Genomic DNA, 12,203 nt, shown 5'->3' with positions numbered 1-12,203 from the left:
TGGCCTAGGGGTTGAATAAAAGTCTGGCTCTCATCGGACAAATAGGCTAGGACTTAAAAACTGAACACAAATCGCAAAATAAATGGGAAAAAATAATTTATACGAGAAGATTTAATTTGTAAACAATTATACAATATTTATCTTTGCCAGTAATCAGAAATGCAAACTAAGGCAACCTGGTTCCATGTTAAGACCTAATGAGGTTATCAAAACTTTCAGAGCATGACAAAAACAGCAGGCAGTCTTGATGCAACTGCAGAGAAACCAGCACATCAGTAACTCCTGGGGCACTATAAACTGGTGGCCTACTCTGGGAAATAACTTAGTAAATGCATAGCATCAAGAGTTACTGTAATACTGTCAGATGAAATGAAATAAATATAAACTTCCCTCAAAACAATCCAGAGCTGGGGGAAAAAAGTACAGATGAAACAAGATGCTGTAACTGTTAAAGCTGGTAACAGGCAAATTTAACAGCTCATTTACTGTCCTTACTGTAAACTTTTATAATTTTAAAATGTATCAAAACAAAATGTTTATGCCCTCTGACATATTAATATAGAGAAATCAAAAATGTATTCTAAGACATACTTAACAGGAATAAAAAACAAACTGATTAGAAACAGTCAAAGCTATATCTGTGACAGAAAAATTGAAAAGAAAAAGTAAACAGCCAGTACGTACTAGAAAACTTCCTATTACCCCATATGATAGGATGCAATCATTAAAAAATACTCATGAAGCTCTTTCCCTTAAGCCGCCGACATGCCATCCAGACTAAGGAAGACCCGGAAACTTAGGGGCCACGTGAGCCATGGCCACGGCCGCATCGGCAAACACCGGAAACACCCGGGAGGCCGAGGTAATGCTGGTGGCATGCATCATCACAGGATCAACTTCGACAAATATCACCCAGGATACTTTGGGAAAGTTGGTATGAGGCATTACCACTTAAAGAGGAACCAGAGTTTCTGCCCGACTGTCAACCTTGATAAATTGTGGACCTTGGTTAGTGAGCAGACACGAGTAAATGTTGCCAAGAACAAGACAGGAGCTGCTCCTATCATTGATGTGGTGCGATCAGGTTACTACAAAGTTCTGGGGAAAGGAAAGCTCCCAAAGCAGCCTGTCATCGTGAAGGCCAAATTCTTCAGCAGAAGAGCTGAGGAGAAGATTAAGGGTGTAGGTGGGGCTTGTGTCCTGGTGGCTTGAAGCCACATGCTGGGAAATTCATTAAATGTTAAGTGCTTTTCTCTTCTGAAAAAAAAAAAAAAAAAAAAATACTCATGAAGATTATGTAGCACTCTGGACAAAATATATAAAATTTTTAAATGAGAATGGAATGTAAAAAGTAATGTAATGCCATTAACAAAACAAAACATAATAAAGCAAACACACTCCAAAAAAGTAATGTAAGATAACAAAGATGAAACTATTATTTTACAAGAAGAAAATAATTAAACAAAAATAGCTGTGCTAGGATCAGAGGATAGACAAATAGCTCATTTTTTAGTATCATTATTTCACTGGTTTTCAACTTGAAAAAAAAAAAAAAACATCAAGCAAGGCAAAACTCTTCAGAGTCTACACTACCTTAATGATCAGCATCAGATTCCCAAAACAGGTAACTGGAGAAACTCTCCTCTATTAGGTGCTAACGCATCACTAACTGTGAGTCTGGGGAAATCCAGACTCTGTGGCAACCCCACTGGCTTCTTTGTGGCATTAATATCAGTGACCACTCACTATTCTGGTAACACTGTCCTTCCACTGCTTCTGCGATAAGGCACCGTGCTAGACTCCTGATCTCTCAGCAACCTCTGGGCTCCCATTCCAATCCATTCATCAGTTCACTCTCATGTGTGTCGCTCTGACATGCCGTACTGAGAACTGCACCTGCCTGACTTCACCTGCTCCCTGGGGTCTGGGTATGGCCTCACTCTTCAGGCCATCAGCCACATAGCTCAGGTCACCCTTGCCCTGGCTGTAGGCTCTAGCACCATTGCCAGCATATTCCTGACCTCCACCCTACAGACGTCCCCCTGCCCAGGCTGCACCTAGGACTTGACGCTATCTCAGTTCAGTTCAGATGCTCAGTCATGTCTGACTCTGAGACCCCATGGACTGCAGCAGCCAGGCTTCCCTGTCCATCACCAACTCCCACAGCTTGCTCAAACTCATGTCCATCAAATCGGTGATGCCATCCAACCACCTCATCCTCTATCGTCCCCTTCTCCTCCTTCCTTCAATCTTTCCCAGCATCAGGGTCTTTTCCAATGAGTCAGTTCTTCGCATCAGGTGGCTAAAGTATTGGAGTTTCAGCTTCAGTATCAGTCCTTCCAATGAATATTCAGGACAGATTTTCTTTGTTGCTATCTACACAGGTCAATCGCTCACACCTAACACTTAGTTTCAGGTGAGATGAAAATGAAAGGAGTAAATATAAGCCTTCCCCAGGGTAAATATAAGCCTTTCCATGCCCCTACTTCATCTGCAAAATGAAACATCACCTCCATAATGAAAATTTTTGAAAGCTACAACCAGAAGGAAAAAAACAGGAGAAAGATTACCTCTTATTACTTAAAATCTCTTAGGTTATTTGTTAATGTAAGTGTATTTCAGTAAGTACAAATTCTCATCTTGGGAATGAATCTGAATACAACAGTGAAGTTTTAAAAATCAAGCCTAATCTAACTTTGTAAAGTAGTGTGAAAATATATAATGCTTTCTTTTTTTTTTTAATAGCACAGTGACCTGTCATCTATAACCAGAAAAATTACAGTTCACTTACCCCTAAACTGAGAAATAAAAATTCCTCAGGCTTCACTGATCTACAAACTAAATGACAAGAAACTAGGAATGAAAAGCTGGCATGAGTTACCTGCATACGGGTACTGATAGGGTACAGCATATGCCTGTCCGTTTGCAGCATAGACAACTTGAGTTCCTGGTGGGTATGCACCACTGTATGGACCATAGCCATATGCCTGCTGGAAAAGATATAAGCCCATTAGAAATGCAATTTTAAAATTCAATATCCATTTACAATAAAACTCTCAACCAAATGGTTATAAAGAGAACATACCTCAACATAAGAAAAACTACATATGACAAGCCCATAGCTAGCATCAACACTCAATGGATGATGAAAAGCTAAATGATTTCTCTATGATCAGGAACAAGACAATGATGCCTACGGTACCCACTTTTATTCAACATACTATCAGAAGGCCAAGTCAGAGCCATTTAGACAAGAAAAGGAAATAAAAGGCATCCAAACTAGAAAGGAAAAAGTACTGAGTTAGCCAAGAAGTTTGCTGGGGCTTTTCTGTAAGATGGTATGGAAAAAAACCAAATGAACTTTTTGGCCAACCCAATAAAACTGTCACTATTTGCAGATGACAGAATAGTATATAAAGAAAACCCTAAAGACTCTACAAAAAATCTAAGAATAAATGAATTCAGTAAAGTTCCAGGATACAAAATTAATACACAGAAATCTGTTGAATTTCAATACACTAGGAACAAACTTTCAGAAAGAGCAATTAAGAAAATCATACTATGTACAATTGCATCAAAACAATAAATTATGATCTTCCCGACCCAGGGAGCAAATCAGGGTCTCCTGCACTGCAGGCAGATTCTTTACCATCTAACATACCACGGAAGCCCATGATAAACATACTACTATATATAAAATAGATAATCAACAAGGACCTGCTGTATAGCACTGGGAACTCTACCCCAAACTCTGTAATAACCTATAAGGGAAAAGAACCTGAAAAATAATAGACATACATATATGTACAGATGAATCAGTTTGTTGTACACTTCAAACTAATACAATATTGTAAACCAAGTATGTTGTTGTTCAGTCGCTCAATCATGTCCAACTCTTTGTCATCGCATGGACTGCAGCACGCCAGGCTTCCCTGTCCTATCTCTGGGAGTTTGCTCAGATTCGTGTCCACTGAGTCGGTGATGCAGCCCAATCAGCTCATCCTCTGTTGCCTCCTTCCGCTACCCTCAATCTTTCCCAGCATCAGTGTTTTCCAATGAGTCAGCTCTTCTCATCAGGTGGCCGAAGTATTGGAACTTCAGCTTCTGTCCTTCCAATGAATATTCAGGGTTAATTTCCTTTAGGACTGACTAGTTTGATCTCCTTGCTGTGCAAGACACTCTCAAGAGTCTTCTCCAACATCACAGTGCAAAAGCATCAATTATTCAGCACTCAGCCTTCTTTGTGGTCCAACTCTCACACCCTACATAACTACTTGAAAAACCATAGCTTTGACTATACAGACCTTTGTCTACAAAGTGATGTCTCTGCTTTTTAATACACTGTCTAGGTTTGTCATAGCTTTTCTTCCAAGGAGCAACCGTCTTTTGTGGCTGCTGCCACCATCCACAGTGATTTTGGAGCCCAAGAATATAAAATCTATAACTGTTTCCACTTTTTCCCCTTCTGTTTCCCATAAAGTGATGGGACCAAATGCCATGACCATATTCTTAGTTTTTTGAATGTCGAGTTTTAAGCCGGGTTTTCACTCTCCTCTTTCACAAAGAGGCTCTTTAGTTCCTCTTTGCTTTCTGCCATTAGAGTGGTATTATCTGCATATCTGAGGCTGTTGATACTTCTCACAGCAATCTTAACTCCAGCTTGGGATTCATCCAGCCTACATTTTGCATGATACACTGTGCACATAAGTTAAATAAGCAGGGTGACAATATACAGCCTTGACATACTCCTTTTACCAATTCTGAACCAATCCACTGTTCCATGTCTGGTTCTAACTTCCTTCTTAAGCTACTTACACGTTTCTCAGGAAGACAGGTAAAGTGGTCTGGTAGTCCCATCTCTTTAAGAATTTTCCACAGTTTGTTGTGATCCACACAGTCAAAGGATTTAGCATAGTCAGTGAAGCAAAAGTATATGTTTTTCTCGAATTCCCTTCCTTTTTCTATGATCCAACAGATGTTGGCAATTTGATCTCTGGTACCTGCCTCCTCAAAACCCAACTTGTTTATCTGCAAATTCTTGGTTCATGTACTCCTAAAGCCTAGATTGAAGGATTTTGAGCATAACCTTGCTAGCATGTGAAATGAGCGCAACTGTATAGTCTGAACAGTCTTTAGTGTTGCCTTTCTTTGGAATTGGAATGAAAACACCTTCTCCAGTCCTATGGCCAAGGCTGAGTTTTCTCAATTTGCTGACATAATGTGTGCAGCACTTTTAACAGCATCATCTTTTAGGATTTGAAATAGCTCAGCTGGAATTCCATCACCTCCATTAGCTTTGTGTATAGTAATTAATTCTTCCTAAGACCCACTTGACTTCACACTCCAGGATGTCTGGCTCTAGGTGAATGACCACACCATCGTGGTTATCCGGGTCATTAAAATCTTATTTGTATAGTTCTGTATATTCTTACCACTTTCTTAATTTCTTCTGCTTCTGTGAGGTCCCTGCTGTTTCTGTCCTTTATTGTGCCCATCTCTGCATGAAATTGGTATCTTCCAATTTTCTTGAAGAAATCTCTAGTCTTTCCCATTCTGTTGTTTTCCTCTATTTCTTTGCACTGTTTACTTAAAAAGGCCTTTTTATCTCTCTTGCTGCTCTTTGGAACTCTACATTCAGTTGGGAATATCTTTCCCTTTGTCATTTGCCTTTGGCTTGTCTTTGTTCTCAGCTGTTTTATAAGGCGTCCTCAGACCACCACTTTGCCTTCTTGCATTTCTTCTTCTTTGGGATGGTTTTGGTCACCAACTCCTATTCAATGTTACAAACCTCCATCCACAGTTCTTCAGGCACCTTATTTACCAGATCTAATCCCTTGAATCTATTCGTCACCTCCACTGTATAATCATAAGGGCTTTGATTTAGATCATACTTGAATGGTCTAGTGGTTTTCCCTACTTTCCAATTTAAGTCTGAATTCTTCAGTAAGGAACTCAATCTGAGCCACAGTCAGCTCCAGGTCTTGTTTTTGCTGACTGTAAAAACTTCTCCATCTTTGGCTGCAAAGAACGTTATCAATCTAATTTCAGTATTGACCATCTGGTGATGTCCACATGTAGAGTTGTCTCTTGTGTTGTTGGAAGAGGGTGTTTGCTATGACTAGTGCATTCTCTTGGCAAAACTCAACCTTTGTCCTGCTTCTTTTTGTACTCCAAGCTAAACTTGCCTGTAACAGCTTATCTCTTGACTTCCTACTTTTGCATCCCAATCCTCTATGATGAAAAGAACACTTTTCTAGTGTTAGTTCTAGAAGGTCTTGTAGGTCTTCATAAAACCGGTCAACTTCAGCTTCTTTGGCTTTAGTGGCTGGGGCACAGATTGGATTACTGTGGTGTTGAATGGTTTGCCTTGGAAACAGATGGAGATCATTCTATCATTTTTGAGATTGCAACCAAGTATTTCACTCTGAACTCTTTTGTTGACTATAAGGGCTAGTCCATTTCTTCTAAGGGATTCTTGACCACAGTAGTAGATACAATGGTCATCTGAATTAAATTCGCCCATTCCCATCCATTTTAGTTCACTGATTCCTAAAATATTGATGTTCACTCTTGGCATCTCCTTCTTGACCATGTCCAATTTACCTTGATTCATGGACCTAACATTCCAGGTTCCTATTCAATATTGCTCTTTACAGCACTGGACTTTATTTTTGCCACCAGATACATCCACAGCTGAGCCTCATTTCCTCTTTGGCCAAGCTACTTCATTCTTTCAGACCTATTTCTCCACTCTTCCCCAGTATCATATTGGATACCTACTGACCTGGGAGGCTCATCTTCCAGTGTCATATCTTTTTGCCTTTTCATTCTGTTCATGGGGTTCTCAAGACAAGAATACTTCAGGGGTTTGCCATTCTCTTCTCCAGTACCTCATGTTTTATCAGAACTCACCACCATGACCCATCTATCCATCACAGCATGGCTCACAATTTCACCAAGTTACACAAGGCTGTGATCCCTGTGATCATTTTGGTTAGCTTTCTGTGACTGCGGTTTTCATTCTAGAGGTGGTGGGATTATAGTCAAGTATACGCTAATATAAGTACACTTGATATCTAAGTATATCAAGTATACTCTAATATAAAATGAAAATTATAAAACAAAACAAAAAAGCAATAAAATGGCTAGGATAAATTTAACCAAAGACGTGAAGGGCCTATACACTGAAAACTATACGACAGTGATGAAAGATATTGAAAATACAAATAAATTAAAATATATTCCAAGCTAATGGATTGGAAGAATCCATACTATCCAAAATAATCTATAGATTCAATGTAATTCCTATCAAATTTCCAATGGCATTTTTTGTAGAAATATGGAACTACAAAAGACCCAACATAGCCAAAGAAAGAAGAATAAAGCTGAAGGTATCATGCTCCCAGATTTCAAACTAAACTACAAAGTAATCACAACAGTATGGTATTGGCATAAAAACAGACACAGAATCAATGGAACAGGAGAGCCCAGATACAAACCTACATATACATGGTAAATTAACTTACCACAAAGGAGCCAAAAATATACAAAACAATGGGGAAAGGAGAGTCTCTTCAATAAATGGTGCTGAGAAAGTTAAGATAGTCATATGCAAAAGAATGAAATTTGACCATACATGGTATCTTATACCATACACAAAAATTGACTCAAAGTGGACTAAAGATGTAAAATCTGAAACCCTAAAACTCCTAGAAAAAAATCATAGGTGATAAGCTCAACAGTGGTTACAGTGATGATTTTTTTGGATCCGATTCCAAAATCAAAGGCAACAAAAGCAAAAATGTGAGACTACATCAAACTAAAAAGCTCCTGAACAACAAAGGAAATCGTCAACAAAATGAAAAGGCAAGCTATCAAATGGGAGAAAATATTCACAAATCATGTTATCTGATAAGAAGTTAATATCTAAAGTATCAACATATAAGGAATTCATGCAACTCAAAGGCAAAAAACAATCTGATTAAAAAACAGACCAAAGAACTAAATAGACATCTTCCCAAAGATGAAATACAGATGGCCAACAGGCACATGAAACGATATTCAATGTCATTAATCATTAGGGAAATGCAAATCAAAACCACAAGGAGTATCACCTCGCACTTGTTAGAATGACTATTATTAAAAAGACAAAAAATAACAACTGCTGACAAGGATGTGAAGAAAAGGGAACCCTCATACACAATTATTAAAATGATACTAAAATAATAAAATTAAAATGCTTAAAATGGTAAGATTTTATCTTATCTGGTGCCTCCTGTATCTAAAACAATAATAGAAGGGAGTTTCTCTAAAAATTAAGAATAGAATTACCAGTTGATTCGGCAATTCCACTTCTGAGTATTTACTCAAAGGAAACAAAAACACTAACACAAAAAGGTATCTGTATCCCCAAGTTCAATGCAGCATTATTTACAATAGCTAAGATACGGAAACAATGTAAAGTGTCCATCAATTAACAAACATATAAAGAAAATGTGGTCCAAATATGCAATGGAATATTATTCTACCATTAAAAAAGGACATCTTGCCTTTTTTTGTCTGCATGGATAGACCCTGAGTTTTTGAAAGAAGTCAAAGACAAATACCATACGATCTCATCTGTATGTGGAATCTATCTTTAAAACAAAAACAAAAAAAAAGTTCACAGATACAGAGAACAGACTGGTAGTTGCCAAAGAGGAGGGGGAACCAGAGAGGTGGGGTGGCGGGGTGGGCAGGGGATGAACAAATTGGGTAAGGGAATCAAAACGTACAAACTTCCAGTCATAAAATAAATAAGCCATGGGGATATAATGCACACCACGGTGGCTATAGTTTATACTACTATATTGCATATTTGAAAGTTGCTAAGACAGTGTATCTTAAAAGTTCTCAGCATTTAAGAAAACAATTCTTTACATACGGTGACATGTTAAACAGACCTACTGCAGTGATTATTTTGCAATATATACCAATACAGATTATGCTGTACACTGGAAACTAACATAGTGTTGCATGTCAAATATACCTCAGTTTTTTTAAACACAATTTGAAACCACTGGCAATGTATTAAAATTGGTTCTCCAAGTTCCAGTCTATAAAGTATGACTGCTGCTGCTGCTGCTGCTGCTGCTAAGTCGCTTCGGTCATGTCCAACTCTGTGCGACCCCATAGACGGCAGCCCACCAGGCTCTGCCGTCCCTGGGATTCTCCAGGCAAGAACACTGGAGTGGGTTGCCATTTCCTTCTCCAATGCATGAAAGTGAAAAGTGAAAGTGAAGTCGCTCAGTCGTGTCCGACCCTCAGCGACCCCATGGACTGCAGCCCACCAGGCTCCTCTGTCCATGGGGTTTTCTAGGCAAGAGTACTGGAGTAGGGTGCCATCGCCTTCTCCGTAAAGTATGACAGTCTATTAAAAAAGTAAAGAATATGAGACAGTGTGCTTATATACTTTAAGGTTCTAAAAATACAAACCCATAACTGAAATCTACTTTCAGGCTGTAAAATAAAGAAGGCAGAAAAACACAACAAAAAAGAGAACTGGACTTGCCAGTGATTCTAATTTCAATTCAGCTCTGCCATTAACCTGACCTTCAGTAAGTCATCTATCTATAGGCCTTATTTTGTTCATCTTGAAAATGATCAGTTTGGACTAAGTGATAAAGGAGATTCATCCAACGTCAGTTTTCTCTTGGTAAAACCAACCTAGTAGCAAAACCCTTCCCACAAAACCCTCCCCAGTCCAATTTCCAGAAGTTCCTGCGTGGAGAATATAAAAGACTATGGCTTTTGAGGAGTCTGAAGACAGAGGCCTGGACAGGTGACCGGCAGTTTTCCAACAGAACATGCCTATGAAAGAACACAGCCAGAAATGAGCAGTGGACTGCTTCCATTGACCAAGTAAAGGACTGGAAAGCATGGAGATAAAAGGCCTGGCCTCCCTTACGAGCTCACAGCTGGTGGGAAGGTAGATGTGTTTACAGACAATTACAATTATTGTTACTATGTGACAAAGGCTACCACACAGGGAGCAGCTGCAGCCTGGCAAATACACAGGTAGATCTGAATCTGTTATCTTACAAAAGCAGGAGATAGGATTTATGCTTTTGGAGGATAAAATAGATGCAGATTTTTCCCTATTCTTCCTGATACATACAACTGAAAACCCTGGACATTACACATACAACAAATGTAAGGAGACTATGAAAGGTGGAGAGAAGGCGGTCAACTGTCTGCAGACTTCATGACCCTAAGAAGGACATGCAGTGAGTCCCCTGGGTTTTCTTTTTGCCTCCTACATCCTAGACTGGATAAAGTAGAAGTGGCAACACAGAAATGCCAGTATGTGCAGACCTTTCTTTGTCTTCCTCGAAGAAAGCCTGCTGTCTCTACCCAAAGAACCTGGGAAGGTAATCTAGCAAGAGAGACCATTTTTAGGCAATACCTGCTCCACTCCAACCAAACAACACAAAAACAGCTGTGGCTATTACTTCCACCAGCAAAGTTAAGTCTGGAGAAAGGCTCTCGCCCACCCCATCCTGAACAGTGTCAGAGAAGGTCAAGTGGGAAGCTGGAAATATCATCCCTGTCGGATAGAAACATGGCAGCCCCAGTCCCATGCCAGTGTCAGTGGAGACCATGCAGGGAGCCAGAACTTTCATCTCTGCCCAGCGGAAACAAGGTGCCCCTTCCCATCCTGCTGGGGTAGGATCAACAGGGACCGAGTGGAGAACAAGTACGTTTACAACCTCTTACCAGTAACCATAGTTATATAGTTACAGAGAGGCTTATGGGAAACAGCTGAAAATGTCCCTCCATCTCCCAGGCAGGCTGGTGTGAGCAGAGACCTAGAGAAGGGCCTGAATTCCCAGCCCTCGAGAAGTGACAATGAACCACAGTCAATTGGGATCCAGTGGAAGACCTGGACTTCCACCCTTTACATGGAAGAAACAAAGCAAGCATCACCCACCTGAGAAGCATTAGAAGGAACTCTGCTAAAATGCAGGACTTGAATAGATTCAGTCTTATAATATTTAAAATTTCCAGGTTTTGATAAAAAATAATGTCATACCCAAGAACCAGGAAGATCTCAAACTGAAATGAGAAAAGACAAAAGAGACGAACACCAAGATAACAAAGATGTTGGAATTACCTAGGAACGACTTTACAGCAGCTACCATTAAGAGAAATTACAGACAGGTAGTAATGACCTTGGCTTTCCAGGTGACACAGTGGTAAAGTATCTGCCCATCATTGCAGGAGATGCGTGAGGGTTCAATCTCTGAGTCAGGAAGACCCCTGGAATAGAAAATAGCAACCCACTCCAATATCCTTGCCTGGAAAACTCCATGGACAGAGAAGCCTGGCAGGCTATCATCCATGGGGTCACAAAGAGTCAGACATGACTAAGAGACTGAGTAAGCATGCGCCATTGAAGTATTTCAATAAGTAAGAACACATTTGAGATACATTTAAAACAAAAACAGGGTCTTCACAAAACCAGAAAAATCTCTGTAAAAACTATATAAAGATATAGATCAAGAATAACCAAACAAAAATTTTGGAAATAAAAAAATAATAAATTGTTCAATGAAGAGACTCAACAACAGAGATGACGAATAAGCAATGAACATGAATATAAGGAGTAGAAATTACCCATTTAGAACAGAGAAAAAACAGATTAAAGAAAAAAAAAAAGATCAAAAACTTTTAAACATGTGGGACATCCAATATCTGCGTCATTAGTTTTAGAAGAGAAAGAGGGTGGGGCTAAAAAAAAATTCCAGAAATAATAGCTTAAAATTTCCCAAATTTAACAAGAAACATAAACCTGTGTGAAAATGAATGAACACCAATAAGACTAACCCCAAATGTACACTTCACAGGCAAACCTCTGAAAACCAAAGACAAAGAGAGCAGCCAGAAACTATGCACTGCGTTTAAGGGGGAAGAAAATTCAAATGATAGCAAATGTCTCATCAGAAATCAGGAGGACCAAAGGAAAAAGCACTCATTTCCCCAGTGCTGAAAGAAATGTCAACTCAGAATTCTGTACTAGTGAAAACATTCTTCAGAGAAAAAGATGAAATTGAGACATTCTCAAATGAAGGAAAATGGAAAATGTGTTGCTAGCAGATCTGTCCTAAGAAAATGACAAGAGAAAGTTCACTAAACAGTAAATAATAAAAAAAGAAATCTGGAAA

At 39.2% G+C, this 12,203-nt stretch overlaps 2 protein-coding genes across 6 annotated transcripts in view; one reads left to right on the top strand and one right to left on the bottom strand.

Annotated features, from left to right (window-relative positions):
- PLEKHB2 (pleckstrin homology domain containing B2) overlaps positions 1-12,203 on the bottom strand; it is a 49,573-nt gene that overhangs the window by 5,432 nt on the left and 31,938 nt on the right. For 3 of the 5 annotated variants that reach the window (XM_006060619.3, XM_044932220.1, XM_006060613.3), the window contains one exon: positions 2,882-2,990. In XM_006060619.3, coding sequence (XP_006060681.2) covers positions 2,882-2,990 — 109 coding nt within the window. The remainder of the gene's footprint in view (positions 1-2,881; positions 2,991-12,203) is intronic. The other 2 variants (XM_044932222.1, XM_006060614.3) reach the window with 1 other exon arrangement.
- Positions 749-1,253, top strand: LOC102393282 (60S ribosomal protein L27a). Its single transcript, XM_044932224.1, has one exon. It carries the CDS (start codon positions 766-768, stop codon positions 1,210-1,212), a length of 447 nt encoding a protein of 148 aa, XP_044788159.1. The 5' UTR covers positions 749-765; the 3' UTR covers positions 1,213-1,253.

The sequence above is a fragment of the Bubalus bubalis genome, chromosome 2, assembly GCF_019923935.1.
Source record: "Bubalus bubalis isolate 160015118507 breed Murrah chromosome 2, NDDB_SH_1, whole genome shotgun sequence".
NCBI lineage: Eukaryota > Metazoa > Chordata > Mammalia > Artiodactyla > Bovidae > Bubalus > Bubalus bubalis.
The sequence above is the reverse complement of the archived record's forward strand: the minus strand, read 5'-3'. Positions and strand labels throughout refer to the sequence as shown.

Coding starts and splice junctions, on each gene's coding strand:
- LOC102393282 (XM_044932224.1), top strand. CDS start 766: ATGCCATCCAGACTAAGGAAGACCCGGAAACTTAGGGGCCACGTGAGC.